General features: G+C 45.7%; 1 protein-coding gene across 29 annotated transcripts in view; it reads left to right on the forward strand.

The window, feature by feature from the left end:
* Positions 1 to 19,256, forward strand: part of RBFOX2 (RNA binding fox-1 homolog 2) — a 172,212-nt gene that overhangs the window by 95,443 nt on the left and 57,513 nt on the right. For 28 of the 29 annotated variants that reach the window (XR_009728252.1, XR_009728255.1, XR_009728256.1 and 25 more), the window contains one exon: positions 16,022 to 16,246. Coding sequence is in view for 20 of the 29 variants with exons in the window: in XM_061371765.1 (XP_061227749.1) it covers positions 16,022 to 16,246 (225 nt within the window). In the remaining 9 variants the exon portion in view is untranslated. Of the gene's footprint in view, positions 1 to 16,021; positions 16,251 to 19,256 lie in introns of all 29 variants that reach the window. The other variant, XM_061371766.1, reaches the window with a different exon arrangement.

Here is a 19,256-nt window from a genome sequence, read left to right on the forward strand (position 1 = left end):
AGATAAATTTAATTCTTCCAGGGGGTTTATAGAGGATTGTAGTGGCTTTCAAAAGTGTAGTAGGCCTCTAGGTTAGCTGTAAGGCTCTGTGTGTCACCGTACAATTACTCTGAGATACTCCGTGGCCTAAATCTAGGAGAAAAGAAGCTGGTGGCAGGCAAGAACATGTTTGATTGACACGATTTAAATGCAGAGGTGTGATGAGCCTCCTGGCTACTATTCTGGCAGTCCTAGCAGAAGATTGTTAGTGTGGTTCCAGGCCTCCTGTAGCCAATCCAGCTGTGAAGTGGTTTGGGAATTGCCCTTAACTGTGTCTGTCCCAGCTTTGTGCCATTGGGGACTGTGCCTGTGTGAGCTGCTCTTCTGCACCCCTGTGAGGTCAGATGTGTTGGTCCTCCTGCTGAAGTACATGGAGAAGAGCCTGTTAATTAGGTGTGATGTTAGTAGTACCCAGCAGAAGCAGATAGAGGCAGTTGCTGAAACAATTCTCTGTGATCAATAAGATTGACCCCAGATACAAAATGCAGGTGGTCCTTGTGCACTGTGGTGCCGAATTCTGGGATTCTGGAAAGGTTTCTCGTTCTGGACGTGTGAGAGAAATATGTAAGAGCTATTTTCATCTAAAATGATTTAAAGGCATTTTTTCATGTATATCAGTCTTTCTGCAAATCCTCTACTGGATTTTGAAGGCCTGACAAAGCAAAGGGGCTTCAGGTAACAATAAACACATTGTCTGCTCTGGGCTGCTACTCATGCTGTCATTAACTCTTTGAACATTAACTCTTCCAAAAAAATTTAATGGGACACAATGCTTAGTTTTGCATGAGCTTTAAAGACCAGCCTAGGTAGATGACATTGGAAAGGATCACTCAGAACAGAAAAACAGATTACATAGCACTGATTAGTTTTTGCTTTCAGTGCCTGGCTAGTCCTGTAAGTTCTTGGTGTTGCCTGCCCTTTGCTTCCAGCAGAGCAGGGCAGTTCAGATCCCTTCAAATGAGGTGAAGTTAAAACCAAGTGCTGAGGACTTGTGCTGAAGAACATTTCTCAGATTTGATGGTGATGAAGTATGTCTGTGGGCTGTGGTGTTCCATCTGGGGGATGATTCTGTAGAGCCCATCCAGCAAGCTGGAGCTCTGGCTTCCTAAGCTGGGAGTGTATTGGATTGCAGGGGGACATCTGTTTCAGAGGAGCACATTTGTAGGACAGCAGTTGTCTGTCTGTCTGTTCCATGCAGTAGCTTCAGGCTCATGAGAAATCGCTCTGATTCCTTATGTCCTCATTGCTTCAGATTGAAACTTCTACATCTTCAAAGGAACAATTCACTTCTGCTTTCTTCTTGTTATCAGTTAATTGTGTTTATTCTAAAGCAGTGCGGATTATCATCTTAGCCACTCACATACTTGGGCTGCAGGATCTCCTTCCTCCCTGACCTCAGTAACAGTCTTATGAGCTCCACACATGCATTTCTTTAAGGAGGTGGTCGTGCCTTTGAAAATCAGAGAAGCTGGCAGAGTCTGCTGAAATCTTGTGGTGTTTTAGGTCAGCTGTCAGTGATAGTAACCTGATCTGTGGCAAATCTTTCCCTCCCTCTCCCTAGGGTGCCTGCTCTGCCCTTTGCGTGCCGGTGGGGCTGATATGATCCAAATTAACTTTTTCATCTGTTTGCATTTGCTTTCGGAGTCATGAGAGGTCCTCGGGAGCCACAGGATTAAATGTTGTTTTTCTTCCTAACACTTTTTGTACTGTAGCAAACATTATGTTTTCATTCTTGCCTGGGTTTTTTTTGCATGTTAGTATGCTGCTGGGTATAACACAGCCCATCATGGGAATAACAGGGAGCTGCACGGTCAGCAGAGGAGTGCTTATTATTTTGATGTCTGCTGCAGAATGGTGACTCCTATTCTAAAATACTTGGTGAGGTGATCGCTCATCTTCCACGATATTTTTCTTCCTCTCTATGTGAGCTGTGTTAATAGGATAGGAAAGCACAAGGTGTTTCTAGGGCCATATTGGGTCCGACTTCTGACTGCATCCTTTAGTTCTAGCGATAGAGGAAGGATAGTTGGTTTGTGGTTAGGAGCAGAGATGTACAATCCCGGGACATGCTGCTGGCAAAGCAGCGGGATTGTTGTCACTCTCTGAACTACACTGCTGTGATTGCTATTTTATGTTTTTAACGTAAACAGCATCTTTTTGGCAGTGTGGCTGATGGCCAGTCTTGAAGGAGGGAGGCTGCTGCTCTTCCCAGGAGCCTTTGGTCAGAAGGGATAGAGGGAGGCGGCAGATGATTGATCCACCTATTCAGTAGGCAGCTGCTCTTGAAATGCTATCTGGAGAATGGTTTTGCTGTTTGACAGTTCAGTACTTCACTTTGGAGCCAATTCGTGGCATAGAGCAAGGGGATGAGAGAGAATTTCATTAACAGGAAACTGGCCACTCAGATGCTGCCTTGGTCTCTTCCCTTCACCATGAGGGCCATAGATGAAATAGCAGGAGCTCTGGTTTGTGGTAGGAAGCTCACTCTTGATGTGCTGCAGGGCCCTTTCTGCGCATAGCAAAGACCCAGCTGTTCCCCTTCAAAGGTATAAAAGCAGCTGAAATGAGACTGCAGGGGAATTCAGCAGTTTAATCCAGGACTGTGCATCTGCAGACCTTGCTGAGTTGTCGCATAACCTTGCATGCGCCCTGCCGTGCCCAAGCTGTGACAGGGCTGAGCCATTTGGTGCCCAGCTTGTATCTTCAGCTGGGCCACGATCCAGGTACAAGGAGTGTCTTCTCCTTGTACAGCCTGAGAGGCACCTTGAGATTGTGATATAGTTAATATTATCCTTTAAAATGTGGGCACCAGGAAACCCAGAGATGCCTCTCTTCTTGTATACTAGTAATTACAGCCTTTACCTGGAAAGGAGATGCCCTGGTGCAGCTCAGCCAGGACAGGCCGGCTTGTGCATGTCACTTAAGGATAACCCTTTGGCTGCTGTTTATGAGAATCTCTCTTTGGCTTTCCTTCACTCTGTAGGCCTAACGGTTTTCTGAAGGCTTCTCCATATATTGTGTGACCAGCAAATATCGTGCATCTTTTGAATCTGGTGAGATACGCAGTAGAAGCTGGTATGAAAGTTCATTTTTGAGCATGGTCATGGGGTTTTTGGCCCTGTAAATTTGATACTGAGCAAGTGTCTTATACGTGATTTTGATTTCCTTTGAAATTTACTGAAAAATTTACTTGTCCCCTGAAATAGTCTTTTTAAAAAAGAAAACTTTCTTTGTAGGTGAGAGCATAGCTGGGGCCTAGTTAAAAACCCCAAGCGTTTAGCACTATGAAAGTTAAAATAGCCCCTAGTACGTGAGCGACATGCAGATGACAGCCAAGTAAATGACTGCATTTTCTGCTACATCCTAAACCTATCTTGTAGCAGATTTTATTTATGCCAGTGATGGCCAAGTTGTATACATCTGTTAGCATCCCACAGAGAGCCCAGCAGAGCTGCTAGCAACCAAGGAATGCCCGAGTAAATGCACTGCTGAAATGGAGAGAGAGAGTTGTGGGGGGAAGAGTCAAGGCTTTCTCACTTCACCAGGTGCTGGTCCAGCTTTTGGGTTTGCTGGTCTTGGGTTTTTGCTTTTCTAAGGCAAAATATTACAAGTTTTTAAGCAAATTATTTTCTCCCTGAGTGTGAACACTACACCCAAAAGCCAGAGGCCGGTAAAAGCACAGCACGCAGTAGCTGTGTTCTTCATCTTTCTGGAAAGCAGAGCACCTTTTTACCTTGTTGGGGTGTTTTTGCTTGTTTGGAAAGTAACCGAAGCTGTGCTCATCAATATTTGAGGCCCTCAGGTGTGTGTGAGGGCTAGGGGGAAGGAGGGCAGGCAGGCAGTGTGGGAGCTGGAGGGGCAGAGCAGGGAGCAGTCCCAGCCCTGCGTGGCTGTCTCCTCTCTCTTATGCTAGTAGACTTCTCATCGGGATGAATGTGCTCTGAAATATTTATTGCCCTGTTTAAATATTCATCGCTGCAAAGGCAGCACAGCCTGATGGCAGCAGCAGAGCCTCAAGGGACAGGGGCTGCAGCAGTCCCTGGCATTTCCTTTTGGTAATATGATAAAAATATATTAAGACAAAACCAACCCCAAAACCGGGCATTCCCCCACTGCAGGATTGACAGGAGCAGTCAGGCGTGCGTCTCGGTGTTTCCTCTTCGTGCCAGAGACTTGTGTTTGCTCTCAGGCTCGTATGCCGGGGTGCTGCTCTTGGTTGCCAGATGCTAATGCTTTTTTTTCCAGGCCTGTATCCTGGAGCGAGCGGCTTTGTTGAGCCTGACACTGTGTGCGTGAGAGGGGATGTACAGAAGGGGAGACCGACTAGATGAAAGGGTTTAAGTTTTGTGTAGCCTGTTCTCTTGCCTTTCTGTAGGTGTGAGCAGACAAACAGAGCGAGGAGGGGGAGAACACAAAAAAAGGACCTTTTAATGCACTTGGCTGTGGAAGGTGGAGATCTGCTGGGAGTTATGGAGGGGTAAATTTCACAGGAACTCATGCAGTAATGTATTAATGGAGCTGCAGATGCTGACAGGCGTGCCACCGAAATGAGATGCTCTTACATCAATTTAGCTTTTAAGATTTATTGATCTAGCTTCAGTAAAATTGAGCAGTTTAAAAGTGGGCCTGCCAGTAATATGCAGTAGTTCAATGTGAATATTTAGTATATCGCTGCTGTTAAACCCATGCATGTTTTATGTGACCAAGGCGTTGATGGGGTGATGACAAGGGAGAGCAGTATGCTCCCAAAGATGCTGCTGAGCCACGGGGGCTGCAGGAGCTGCATTAATGACACCCCCAGACCAGGAGGAGCCATCTGAAAGGTGGTCAAATGCTCTGCTGACTTGGAGCTGTGTAGGGGAGAAGTCTGTGCTGGTTTGTGGTTACAGCAGGAATTTGGTAAACATACTTTAGCTGGAAGGCCTGGGGGTAAGAGGCTTTAAAGGGAGTTTATTACAAAGGGGAAATCCTTCCTGAGACACTTGACAAATTCACTGTGTCTAAACCAGCTTTATGCTGGCTTACATGGGGACACTCCTAAAAGTTAAGCGTAAGCGAAGCAGGTAGTGGCAATAACATATGCTAAATGTCCATGTAACTTCTTGTTCTGGTACGAATGCGGCTTTCAGGTGTGTTTTCAAGTTGCGCTTAATTTAGCATAACTATGTGCTGCTGTGAGAAGAATAGTCCCCCTCGTGTCTCTGCCCTGGCCGTATGTTCAGCCACCTCACCACTTTGGGCATCATGCTTAGGCAGATATAAAGCGAGACAGTTCAGTTTATGACCAAACAGAGAACTATTGTTTGGATTAATTTTCTGGCTATGACTGTGGCATGCTTAAATCTCGCAACAGCTGAGGAGGGAAGCGGCGCCACTGTGGCCAGTTGGTAGTTTATCATATTAGGTGGTACATGAAACTGCACCTATACTTCTCAATAGCTTGCTCTTCTCTATAAGGTGAAGTCATTTTACTTATAAATGTGTCTGCTGCTTAGTTTAATCTGCTTAAATTTATGTCCACTGACTTCCACCAGCTATTCTTAGCTTTTCAGGATGCTGGCCTATAGATCTAGCTTTAGAGCGTCTCTTCTGGCCATGTGCATTGTAGGCCATTCTGGCTCACTCACGTACCTCTGTTTTGAATGGCATAACGTTTTCAGCATGAAGGCACGAAGAGGTGGAAAGGACTGAGTCCTACTCACCAGCTGACTTAATGACTGTCATTTAGAAATCAGTAAACAAAATAAAATGGTGTCTTTTACCAGAGCTGAATTTATCAGATTCAGCTTCCAGCTATTGGTTTTCTTGATGCTTTTGTTCATTAAATTAAATATCATTAGTGCCTACTTTTTTTTCCCCCTCTTGCAGAAAATAATCCGTTGCAACTTATTTTTTTAATTATGAGCAAAATAGATTGGGCTTTTCATGTTTTTCAGTGTACAGCCATGTGGCTTTTTCCAGTTTTGTGGTATTTTTTTGTGACTCTTTTGTGTTGCCTTTTGAGTTTAATTCCCTTTAAAAAATTCATACGTGGAAGCATGTATCTTATTTGGCCAAGTATCAAAGTAGCAGTGCTTCTGGCATCCTACTTGTTGCTTGTGTGTCTGAACAACTGTAGTCACGCTGTACCAGGCTGGTGCACTGGTGAGCTGCTTCTCCATGACCCTCTGCTCCTTTCCAGAGCCTCTGCTTTCCAGGGCACATAGTGGAGCCTTCCTCGAAAATGGAAAACTCCTCTTGGAACAAATGAGTAGCAGGAGATAGGAGAATGAGTTGCTGGGATGGAAAGTGACTGTGAGAGCAAATCAGAGTTTTTAAACTGTCGAATTTCTGTTGTTGAGTGTGTGCCAAGTCAGATTACCTCTGCCCCGCACCCTGAAATCAGCTTGATATATTATTGCTTTGTTACTGGGTCCTGGTACTTATGTCACAGATGAGTCCTGTCTGCCTCGGCTGGGCTGTGTGCATCTCATCCCCAGTCTTCCCTACTGAATTCTTCCTGTACCCGTGACAGGCCAGTGGCAGCAAAAATGTGACAGGGCTGAGACATCTAGCTGCTTGCAGTAAAGAATAGAGCCCCAAGAGGAGCTCTGGTTTTGTGTTTAAGTATTCTGTATACGTCTAGTCCCCCACCTTTGCTCCATAGTCACGTTTGAACGCACGGCTCCTCGCTATGGTTTCTGCCAGCTCTGCAGTTCTTTCCAAGGCATTCAGCACTCTCCAATTGATTCCAGATGTGCTCTCTGCTTCCCGGCACTTTCTCCCTTCCTCCTGCTGCGCTGGCAGGGGAGGCAGGGCTGCGTTTTCCCTGTGAGATGCTGGAATTAGTGCAGGCAGCCACGAGGACTTTCCTGCTGGCCACTGAAATCAGGGGAATTGAAGGGGCCAGTGTAAGTGAAGTTGCCTGATGGGGCTTTGAGGTTTATCCATCCTCCAGGAACCAAGTCAGCTCAGAGCAGCACCTCTGCACAGCTCACTATGGCTTTCAGCTCATTTCCTTCACAGCAGGGGAGAGGGGGACAGGGAAGCCCAATGCTAAAAGTGATCTTCAAAATCCTTCCTAGAAGAGCACTGGGTATAGGGAGATCTGGAAGTATATATTGCAGATAGTTGTGTCACACTGTAAGGGCTTTGAAAATTCCTATGACTGAAGTAGATAGAATCTTTCTAAGGGGCTGAGTGAGCTTCATGAGGAAGCAGTTTGAATTCTTGAGGGTGCAGAAATAACGTTCCACACTCATTGAGATTCAGTGATCTGCTTGTAGATACAGGGTGATAGTCCATTTGCAGAGCAGGGACACAGGATGAAAAATTGCTTATCAGCCCAGCTCAGGTACCTGATTGGGCTTGGAGAAGCAGATACTGGTCTTTAAAAATACGTCACTTGGAGAGCTAGGTTTCCCTTGAAACAAAGCTGTGTGAAGTGAGCAATCTTCAGAATTAGCTGAGGTGATAGTAGCTGTGATGCTACCCTGAGAGCCTGGTCAAGAATTACCGTGGGATGAGGTGGGATTTTGTTCCCTGTTGTATTTCCGTGTTCTGCGGCCCTTCTTTTACTGATCAGTACCAGGAACCACTGGTTAGCATTCAGGAGGAAGGCAGAAATCCAATACAGGCAGGCCCCCTGTACCATCTTAAAGTCATGTCCATGAGTACCTTGGTGCTACCACGGACTGCTCTTGAAAGAGCAGTTACCACACTCCTTCCCCACCAGTGGCCTCCGGTTCCTGCTGCCTCCCTGTGTGAGGATCCGCAATCATGCAAACTGTGAGTGTGATTAGTTTGCTAATCTGCTGAAGAGCTAATTGTAGTTAGCTTGGATTAAACACACACACCACATCTGCAGCACACTTTCTCAGCTATGATTCACTATGAATCCTGGTCCAAAAGAAGAAACTTAACCCTCTTTGCCCAACAGTAATCTCACTTGTGTGTGGGGGGGGATACTGCTGCCACTCTGGGTGCTTGGTGGATTAACGCCTCACTAGATCTGTAATATTTTGGGACTTTATTTTTATACTGATTTGTTGAAAGCTGGTTGTCTTATTGGAAATCTTTTTTTTCCCCAAGAACATTTGACTGTGAATATGAAGTGGAAAATATTCACTTGGAATACTGCAGAGGTGGGGAGAAACCAGCCAGGGTAGGTGCTAAAGGGCCAATCTGGAATAAAAAATTGAGCCTGAGCCCTTCTCTTACTTGCTGGCTTTGCCGTTGAGGACGTCTCCATCCTGGTGACTTTTTTCCTTTGTTCCACACCCCCACCCCTTTCTCCCCAGTAATTCTCAGAGGTAGTTTCATTCCTAATATGGAATGGAAACAGATGTTGAGACCTTGATGTCGTCTCTTGAAGCACAATTCTCTTTCTAATCAACCCCAAAGAGCGTGAATTGATTGAAAGCATTTGTTGGGATGTCTTTGTGCCAGTAACATTTAACCTTGGTTTTGTTTTTTGTTTCTTTTTAATGCGGAGTAATATAGATTTTTGGGAGCAGAAAATCAGTGATTTTTTACAATCTGAAAGGTATGCTTCAGGCTGGTAAGTAGATGTGGCTCTGGGCCTTATTAGTGTTGCATAACTCTAAAGCTTTGGCTATATCCAACAGGAAGCCTCTTTGCAGGTTGCCCAGAGGCTTCTTAATTAAGCATGTACACATTCAGCACTGAGAGCTTGCATTTGTACAGTGAGCTAGAGCAAAAGTTGACCATTACTGGAAATAATGACAGCATGGGGATGAGTGAGTGCTTCCTGTGTATCAGAGTAAGATAAGACTATAATTTTCTTTCATCCTTTCCTACAAAAGAGGGACTTGATCTTTTTCTCCAACTTCTTAAATGCATTTAAAGAAAAAGGGCCAGCTGTTTTATCTTACAGAACAGTTTTTGGTAGCCTGGAATAATAGAGTGTATATTGGAAGATAACATATTCTTCCCTTGCTTTCTGTATCTAGGAGAAGGAAGGGAGAGATTAGATAATCTAGTGCAAGCTTGCACCAGGAAGTTAAAGAGAACATGCCTTTAAATGGTTAGTTAGGTGCAAGATTGAGTGCAGGCATCTTTTTTTTCTTTTTACTTTTTCTGATCAGCTTTTTTTAGGCTTATGCTAACCAGTGCAAAAAGCTCTTCCTAAATTGATTACATCTGGCTCCAGAAAAAGAATCCACGCACATGAGCTTCCCTTTGTTTTCACAAAACTAGCATAAAATTGCACCAAACTTGAAAAATTACGTACACTGCTTTGGGGAGGATTCAGGAGAAATCGCTCTTGTGCCCGTGGTAGCAGAGTCAAATTCACTATCCTTTCCTGTTACCACCATGTGTCATAGATCAAATGAAGATCAACTGCCAGATGTGCAGATGAAATATAAAACCTCTTATTGCTGTGATCTTCTTCAAGGTGCTTTTTATGCTCAACCCACATCAAGAAAGAGAGTGTTGATTTTCATCAGTCTGGGTCGCCAGACAGACAGACATGGCAGTCTTGCTCTCTGGAGGAACAGATGCCTTTGTAGTGTGGACTGTGGGTGTCAGGTTAGGGTCACATACCCCTTGAATCCAATAACAGGTTTGTACAAAGACGAAGGATGCTAGATGGTCATATCCTTTTCACCTCCAAACTTCCTTCTCATAGGCATTTTACCCGCTTTTCCCATTCAGAAGCTAATCTGTAATAGTGGAGAAGGTGTTATTACTTTTGGGGGATTCAGAGCTGGTATGATGTTCATGGGTGTCATACGTAGCATGACTGAGGAGTTGTAAAAAAGCCATTATCACTTCATTACCCTATGCATCACTTTGCCTTGTGTTTGAGTATCCTCATGACTGTAAAGAGCAAAAACACGATTTCTAAAATCAAGGCTTAAGTTCCATCTTGCTGTTAAGAGCTACTAGTGTAGGTTGGGGTTTGTCTCTGTAATAGCACCAACCTGTGGTTTTCTGGAAGGGGTAATGCTTGGGTTCCTGGTGGGTCTCAGAGCATCCCTCACACTGCTTTGTATCCATTCCCATTTGCAAAGAAACTGCTTGCTGATACATTCATTGTCGGCGTGCAAATTGTGGGATTGCATGGGGAGAGGGTTAATGGATGTCAGAGACTGCCTGAGCTCATCCGAGTGCTGGTGCACATGGCACTTCCCTTCCCAGCTTCTCCACCCCCTCTTTTCTGGCTGTGGTTCTCCTCCAACTCCTTGCCAAGCCATTTCAGCACTCTTTAACTGGGAACAAACCAACCTGACAATAAAAAGTGAGTTGTTTTTTCTCCTTGGGATATGTGCTGAAATGGCTCAGTACAGGATGGATGGAGCACTGTGGCTGGCAGGGGAGAGAACACATGAGTGCACAGCTGGAGGTGGGATGGAGAGCACCTCTGGAGCCATGGCTGAGAGCATGAGTCCCACTGGGGCTCCTGCTGGAGCAGCCCTGGAAGGAAGGAGAGGCTGTGTTGGAAGAGGCTGGGGAGGGGAGCCTGCAACAGCAATCTTAACTTGTGTTCAGCTGTGAGAAAGTGGGGGGGAGGATGATTGAAGGGAAACCCCAGCCCATGTTCCTTATTATTCTCTGGGCATTCTCCTGTATATTCTCCTGGGTAGCAGTGTGGTATGGCAGGCCCTTTCTGTCTTCTCTGCATACAGCCTGGGAGCAGTGCTTGGCCTCTTCTGCCAAAGCTGTGTGTCATGCTGTGACCTGGGTTGGAGGAGGGACAGTGCGATCCCTACATCCCCCTTTGCTCACAAGGATCTCTTTCATGCACAGAGCTGGAGGCAGGCAGTGGCTCCAGGTTGAACAGGCATGCCAGGGTCTTCAGATCTGAGCTACAAATGTTTGTGGTGTTTACGAAAGGGATTAGGTTAGTGCAGAGAGCAAACAGGGGTAGCCTGGAACACACTGGTCTTCACAAACAGGTTAATTGCGTCTGTTAGCTGCAAGTCAGTTGCTTTGAGTTTTCATCAAATGAGTTCAGTGAAGGCATACCTATTAGAAAACCCATTCCCCTAATAGGCATATATTCACATCTATCCCAACGATTTGGGGGTTACCAGAGTTCAAAGGCATATTTAAGAGATTATTTGATGTTTACATGCTGTAGCATTTCTCTTCACCTTTCTGTGATGCTTATGACTTGCAAGAGGGTTATGAACAGCACAGACCTTGTGGCAGTTTGCATGGAAATGTCTGTACAGAAATTGTACCAGTTCAGCTTCATGACAATTGTAATTTCTGTGTGGTTGGTCATGCTTTAATGTCTTCACATATTGTAGCCTACCAATGCAGAAGGGATATGGAACTGCACTGCTATAAGTCTCCTTTCATATCCCTGTAATTACACCCATTTCTCTAATGAGCAAAACAAAACCAGCCCTTCACAGAATAGACTGATCTTTGACAGCTTTATGGAAGTAGGGGGCCTTTGTGTGCCTTTCTGGTGTTCCCTCTTGGCGCTCTGGTGCCGCGATCTTGGATCACCACCTGCTGTCTGCTGAAAGAATTCATCCTGTGTCGCATGTGCTGAAAGAACCATGTTGCTCCTTGTTGAAATGTGGTCCCCAGCTTCCACCCTCCTGCAAGGTACTGCTACATGCAGTTACTTACTGCTCCTCTGCTTAGCTTGGAGCTACAGAGCTTGTTAATTAAGTTAAAGCCGCGTAAACTCTTAGCAGTGTGTCCCCATTAGGGATTCTTCACTGGTATAGCTATTTTTGCTTTTTAAACGAAACATGGGATGGGTTTGTACTGACTTGTATAGGCAAAACCCTGGTTTAAGGAAGGAAATTGGTACCTGTGAGGACATGACTGGACTTTTGTAGGGCTGAGAATAGGGACTTGAAGGAGGAGCCCAGATGGGTATCCCTTTTGTGCCCTGAGGGCTTGGGTGCCGATGAATCAGATGTCAACATTTTGTAAGAGGGGAGCTGCTTTGAATTCCTTCCTGATGTGGATGAGTGATTTCTGTTGGGAGCAGAGCAACAGAATGAATAGAAAACATAGGAACTGCTAGTTTTCTTTGAACCAGAGATTACCATATATTGTACTGAAGTATTCTCCTTTCTTTTTTTCCAAGAAGAGGAGTGTGTGTTAATTACACTGAGTTCCAGTTGTACTGAACAGCCTTTCCCAGCTTGGTGAGCACAGGATGGCAGCTAGCGTGGTCTGTGCATGGCAGCATAAACTCACAGAGAGAATTGGTTAACCTGGATCTGCTGAGTTTATTCCTGCAGCCAAATGTCCCTAAGGCTCCCCTCCTGGAGATGCCAGCAGCCACCCTGCATTCTGGTTGGCTGCTCCTAAGGGGTAGTGAAGATATGCCATCACAGGAGGTGAAGATGGCAACAGTTCTTGTGGGGAGCTGCAGCCGGTCTTTCCTAGTCCTGTGATGGCATATTTGTGTGTGTTTGGGGATGGTGACTACTCTTGGACATACCCATCGTGGTCTGTTGTTGCATTTGAGTAAATGCTGAAGGGAATTTAATGAGCTAACACAGACAAGCCTGGCAGTGCAGTGGGGTATGCTGTGAAGATTGCATGGGCTAAATACCTACAGGTGAGTCTCTCCTTCTACCTGTGTACCTTCACCAGGAGGTTTGGGTGTTTCTCCATGTTCTTTGTACTTACTGAGAAGTGGGAAAAGCAATGTGTGGCTGCAGGATTTCCCTGGTGGGTTAGGAGTAGGGAAAGGAGTTCGGGTTCTGTATTTGAAGATAAATGAGACTTTTTTTTCTTTTCTGTGTTAGTTCTTGAAAATATGAAGTGTTGTGTAAATGTTGAGGTTTAGTAGAATAACAGAGGAGGTAGAATCTCCATTGGGTTTGGAGGATATCAGTATGCCGTGAAACCTGCACAGATCGCATCGGGAGTTCTTTTCTGTAGACACTAGTGGAAACAGGAGAAAAAAGTAATTGTAAAGCATCAAAGGAAATTAAAATCACAAAAAAAAACACCTCAGATGGGAAATGTGTACATCGTCATATCAAGAGAAAAGTAATTCGAGATAGAGATACTCTATGGGACTATGAAACCTGAGCAAGCATAATGGTGGTAGATCTACAGATAACCTGAGACATTAAATTCAGGCTACATTTGTAATAAAAGATACGGTTTTTGCATGTTGGTGTGATTGGGAGGGAGTGACAATGGTATTGAAAGCATTTCATTCTGCACCAGAAATCCCTTATTGGAAAATCTTAAGGAAGGTCAGAGGGAAGTAATGAAGTTACCAGGATATTTTGGCTTGCAAGGTGTGATTAAGCTCAAAATAAATACGTATTATCAAAATGCCACAAGCAACAGAAGTGAGAGAGAGCGTTTTTCATCCTTCAAACATTTGGAGATAATTGAAGAAGGGACAGAAAGTATTTAAAAGGTTGAAATGCATTTAAACTGGAAGGAGCGTTGTTAACTGAGGGGTAAAAATGCTGAAAATAAGATTATATAAGGTTGATGGGCTGGCATTTTAAGTAGTCTTAAGAGTGAGAAGAAACAAAACACTGGAGTGTGTCCTTTGGGGAGCAGCCCTGCACTGCTGAGAGGACCGCAGAATAGGTTTTGTTTCTGGCTAATTAGCATTCTCTTCCTCTGATCTGGGTTACTACTGCTTTTAAATCCAACTGGTCCTCAGAAAACTGGAAATAGTTTCTGCTACTGCATCGTTCCTGGAGTTACCTGCCAATTTTCTAAATTTAAATTTAAAAACATCCGTTTCATATTTAGCTTGTATTTTAAACACGAGAAAAAGATAGGCAACATGGGCTGTATGGAAGCAACCTGATGTAGTTGAGGATGTCCCTATTAATTGTACGGGTCTTGGACTAGGTGACCTTTGAGGGTCACTTCCAATCCAACTATTCTATGATTCTAATCTATGATGCTAAGCAGTACACCAGGCAGTTGGATATAATTAAATACAGTAAGCAAAAGAGTATGCGGACTGAGTGGAGCTAGCATGACAAGGGGATAAATAGCCTGAGGGGGGGAGTGTTGTGGTTGCAGATATCTGGTTTGGGATAACCATCATTCAGCCTCTCCTCCCTCCCCTTTGTCACACTCTCCCTGCAGAACTTGGGGATGGTTTAGGACGAGCCAGAAGCTCCTTGCTTTGAAGCTGACAATGGCAAAGGAGTGAGCAGATGCAGAGGGCTGGTGGAGCTGCCCTCATTTTTGGAGGCGAAATCCCTCCACGCTGTTCTGCTCTCAGGAGATGTGCTGGGTGTGTGGAAAGCCTCTGCAGAGCTGCTAGCAGGTGATGCAGGGCTGCAGATGCCTGGGACAGTGTGTGCAAAGACCCAAACACTGGCTGTGACTGGCGCGCTTGCCTCAATGCTTCTTTCTCCCATAAAGCTGCAGAGTTTTGTGTTTCTGCAGGCAGCAAGGGCTGGACTTCAGCTAATGAGACCACTCATTCGGGTGCGGGCCAAGGCTGCAGCTCAGCTCTGCTAAGTGGTATTGAATGCCCTTCCCTCTCCTTCTCCCCAGCTGCGGGAGCACATGGCCACGTGGCCCCCAAGGGAGGCAGACCAGATAGACTAATGTCAGAGCAAATTTGGGATTCAGCCAGTGTCTGAATGACCTGGTGCTGGCTGGAGGTGCGCTGCATTCATCATTTTTTCCTTCGCCCAGAAGGGAAAGCTGCAGGTAGGCTGATAAAGGGACTGAAAGGTTTGTCCGGCTTCACTGGAGGTCCATCAGCCCCTGCATGCTCTCTGCTGACAGGCTGCTTGGTAATTCCCACTGCCTTTCTGATCCGTGGGACAAGGTCTGCTCCGCTTTTCTCCGTTGATTTAAGTGTGCTGGTGGCAGAATCAGCTCGGAGCACCTCCGGGCTTCGTGGCGGAGGACCCAGGGCTGGAACAGCAGCCAAAATCTGAAATCAGGATTAGTCTGTTGACACACACATAAATCAGACAGCCCCCCTATCATAAATCTGTTCTGTGGATTTTCTCTCTCCCCTGCTGCGGCAGTAGGAGCAGTGCAGCAGCCTGGGCTTCAATGTCAAGGCCGTTCTCCTTTGCCCCAGGTGGCTGAATGAATACAGCTCCCTGCTCCCGCCTCGGTGAGATCCCTGCAGTGGCTGCATGCCTTTGTGTTTGCTTTGGGTGGTTTTCAGGCATGGTGGGGTAGCATTTTAATTGTCTTTGGGGAATATATTTTGCATGGTCAGTTGTCTGTTTCTGAGTCATCTGGTTGGTGTCAACTACATCTAAGGCAGTGCTAAAAGCTGCTAAGAAGTTCACTGTCCTAGTGTAGAGGTCTCTGTGGGATAGCATAAGCTGGGGGAGGAGTGGGTAATTAATGCCTTATGTGATGGTAGTGTGATGTGTGATGTTCAGCACTGGGAGGGAGGGAGTGTCTTCTAGGTTTCCAGTCTCTGCTCAGTTCCCCACAGCTCTTCTGTATGGCTAGCAAGAAGCAAATGGGGTATTCTGAGCACCCGTGCTCTGTATTTGATGCTGCTGGAGCAAAGGAGGGGACTGCTGCACAGATGAGTTTTAAAAAGCATTCCTCTTTACACAACAGGCAAGTGTGCTCTGAACCACACAATGTGAGCTTGTGAGCAGGACCATGAGGGTCAGGCTGGAGGATCTGGACCCAGATATGGTACTTTTAAGGATATTAAAGAAACCTGTTCTTCTGTGTGTGTTTCTTTCTCTGTTCGATGTTTCAGTGGCTCTTTCCCCTTCCAAGATACTACTTTACTATGCATAAAGCCCTGTGTGAGATTATAGGGGCATGCAATTTGCAAGCCCCATAATTGGTTCTTTGTGTGCCACCCAGTAGTGAGAAAGTTGCCCAGAAAGATTAAGAAAACAGTGTCATGGCTCAGAGAAGCAAGGCGTGCTCTTTTTGATAGAGAAGATAATAGAAGACTGTGCGATATGATGGTGGCAGTGGGTGGGATATTCACATGAACACCTGTGTGTAATTTCTCATGCTGATGGTTTGATTTATCTTCTGTAGTATACAGCTGTTTTCTCCTTTTCCCTCTCTTCAGGGTAACCAGGAGCCAGCAGCAACTCCTGATGCAATGGTGCAGCCATTCACCACAATCCCATTTCCGCCACCCCCACAGAACGGGATTCCCACAGAGTATGGGGTGCCACACACTCAGGACTATGCAGGCCAGACCAGCGAGCACAATCTGACACTCTACGGAAGCACGCAGCCTCATGGAGAGCAGAGCTCGAACACAGCCAGCACGCAGAACGGATCTCTCGCAGTAAGTGCAGAAGGGTGAGGAGCCAGGAGAGCAGCACAGTGCTGTGGGGAAAAGCAGCCATTGATTAGATTGCTGACTGCTTCTTAAGTACGCAGCAAATCAGTGGTAGGCTTGAAAAGGAGAGAATGATAAATAAAACATAGCTTCTGACCTTCTACTGCCTTCCTCTTGTGCATGTTCTGCTTGTAAATTGGTGTTTGCAAAGAGCAGTAGTACTTGGGATCATGGTGTTTTTACCATGGAGGCATTGTCTGAAGACAGTCCTTTACAAAGGTGTTAATTACCTTGTGTTAATTGGCAAGCAGTTCAAATGAATGTGATGGAGGCAAATTCTGGAAGGTTGATGGTACAAAGGATTAGGATGAGCACATGCATGTAGGTGTAATCCTAATGTGTCTTCATTTTCAGGAAGTTAGCAGAGTGCAAAAATACTTCCACTTTCTGAAGATGGCAAGGGGCTTCAGGGGGCAAAGAGGAGCGGACCTCTTAGCTACTGGGCTAGACAAAGCTACTTCGCCAGAGATTTTCACCTTCTTAGGTTTTTGGCTTTCTTCTTCCCATGGCCTGGAACTGGCACTGGGCAACATGCTGGCAGATTATCCCAGCAAAAGCTTTATCCACCCCTTAAACCACTTGTTAAGACTTAACTTCCTAATAAAGAACCTTATGGTGAGAGCCTTCGGTTCTCAGGGGCGGATTTAATCTGTTAATGCTTTCAGTTTTACTTGTAGTTGGGTGTTTGGCTCATAGAGATTATTTTTCCCCCCTTTAAGTACTGAGTGAATTCAGTGCCAACAATTGGAAAAGCTGATAGTGCCAGTTCAAGTATGCATGGTCCCCAGGATGTGCATCTGCCTCTTCTGCAGTGGGCAGGGGGGCTGCATGGTTGGCACTGCTGGCTACGACTTTGGTATCTTTGAGTTCATCTTAGGAATGCAACAACTTCAGCATCTTGAAGAAGAAAAGGAGTACAGACCCTGTAAAGCGCATTGATAGTGCATAAATGAAGCCTCAGCAAACGCAAATGTAGATGAGATCAGGCTGAAAATAAAACTTCGAGGTGGTGCAGTATGCAGAAATGCAAGTCATCATTTTAGTACCAGGTTGCCCAGTGCTGTTCCAATTCGTAAGATTTAGGCTGCCTGTCCCCAGCAGCTATCTCAGGCGCTGCCAGTTGGATGAGAAAGCTGGAAACAGGGAACGAAACATGGCAGTGGCTTTCCCGTGTACTTTTTGCTGTTCCCAGCCTTGCCCAGAGCTTTAGAGTGTTCGTTTTTAATGGAAATGGTGCGAGCCTTGACCTTGGATGTAAGCTCTTGCCAGTCCTCCTGCTCCTCTTCCATATTAGGAGCCATCTCCATGGCACTGCAGGGCTGAGTTCTGTGTTTCATCAACTGATGCCGCCTCCAAGGAGCCTGCAGTGCTTGGGGAGGCTGGCTAGCCTGCAAGGAGGGACTGGGAGCCCATCTGTGCCGGAGGGAGCGTTGCTGGGAGACTGCTGGGAGGTAGCGGTGTTGCCAGGAGGCTGTGGAGGGAGCCTGGCTGGCAGAGGTTATGTGAGAAACAGGCTCAGTAACACGTAACGCTTGTACTGGCTGTTGGAAGCAGGTGGGCACGTCTGGTCTGACCATTTGATGTGGTTAAAGATGTGTGAGCTGAGCATGTGGAGTTGGGCTCACAGGCCATAGATAGCTGGGAAAAGAGTATGGGAGCAGATGAGCACAATACTGCTGCTATGGCTGGGACTGATCAAACCCAGAGGATCCCAGATGGTGGCACATAAAGAAATCCAGGGAGGGGGAAGAAGGCACCTCAGATAAGGGCCTTTCACGTGCCAGACTTTCACATGCACAGCGTCCTGGATCTTCTGACTCCCTTTATCTTTATGCTTAGGACTCCTATATGAAGTTATTTTGAGTCTGTGGGCTGCCTTGGGATGTAATTGCTTGTAACTTTTCTCCTTCTCAATACATTGATTAATGATGTAGGAGCTGGGGAAGGAGGAAGACTCAGTAGTTACTCAAACTAAAGCGTGCTATTAAAATGCAACAGAAAACTTAGTTATTTCACCCTGAATATCTATAGCCAACGTCAAGTATGTAGTCCATCACACATGCTGGTTCTTACTTATTGGACATGTGGACTTGATTGCTATGCTTTAAGGCATCTTTTCCTTTCACCATTCTGTTGTCTTGCTCAAACAACAGTGCTAACTTCAGCAGAGCAAAAACCCATCATGGGTGATGTATGGTCCTGCCGTCCCATTACTGCAACTGACAAGCACAGCTGCTGTCATGTGAAGGCGATATCCCAGACCAAACAGCTGGTGCATTCTTTTGCTGCTGAGTTAAAGCCGGTGTTCCCATGGGATGATTCAGAAATTCCTTCAGCCAGACAGATAAGGTCTCTCTTTGCTTTTAAGAACAAGGCCTGTGCTTGGTCCAGTTGGCAAAGATAGCAAAAGGTGTGCTCAGATGGCAGGGTTTTCTTGCTTTTCAGGCTGGTAGCCTTTAGGGTAAGTGCAGAAATAGCAGAAAACATGGAGTGGCTTAAAGGTCCCTCACGGAAAGGGAACTTCCATCTGTTTGGCAAGATGTCATGCAGCAATGTAATGGGGTCTATAAGAATGTCCCTAACTGTAGGAGCCCCTTCTCATAGAAACTTGGCAGATCCTGGTGAGGAAGTCCATTTGAATGAATTGAGTTTGGTGGTGTCTGAGTTAATAGACAGTGGTCTGGAAGCCTGAGGTCAAACATCGGCAGTGAACTTCAGTAAAATGAACTTTGAGAGTCGAAGTCCATGCCTTCCTACGCAGTCTAAAAGCCTTGAGCAAAAGGGGAATGACTGGTTGGTGTCATCAGCTAAGGATGAGCTTGATTCTGGAGGTCTGAGTGTAGTGGAAAGCATTCAAAGCTTTCAGAGCAGGGGCATGGGGAAGTAATTGGCACAATAGGTGGTGTAATACAAACAGCTTAGTATTTTGGAATCTTTTTTTTATTTTAGGATCAAG

This window comes from Neopsephotus bourkii, unplaced genomic scaffold (assembly GCF_033783945.1).
Source record: "Neopsephotus bourkii isolate Nb327-2 ecotype Australia unplaced genomic scaffold, CSIRO-AGI_Nbou_v1 NB_1589, whole genome shotgun sequence".
NCBI lineage: Eukaryota > Metazoa > Chordata > Aves > Psittaciformes > Psittacidae > Neopsephotus > Neopsephotus bourkii.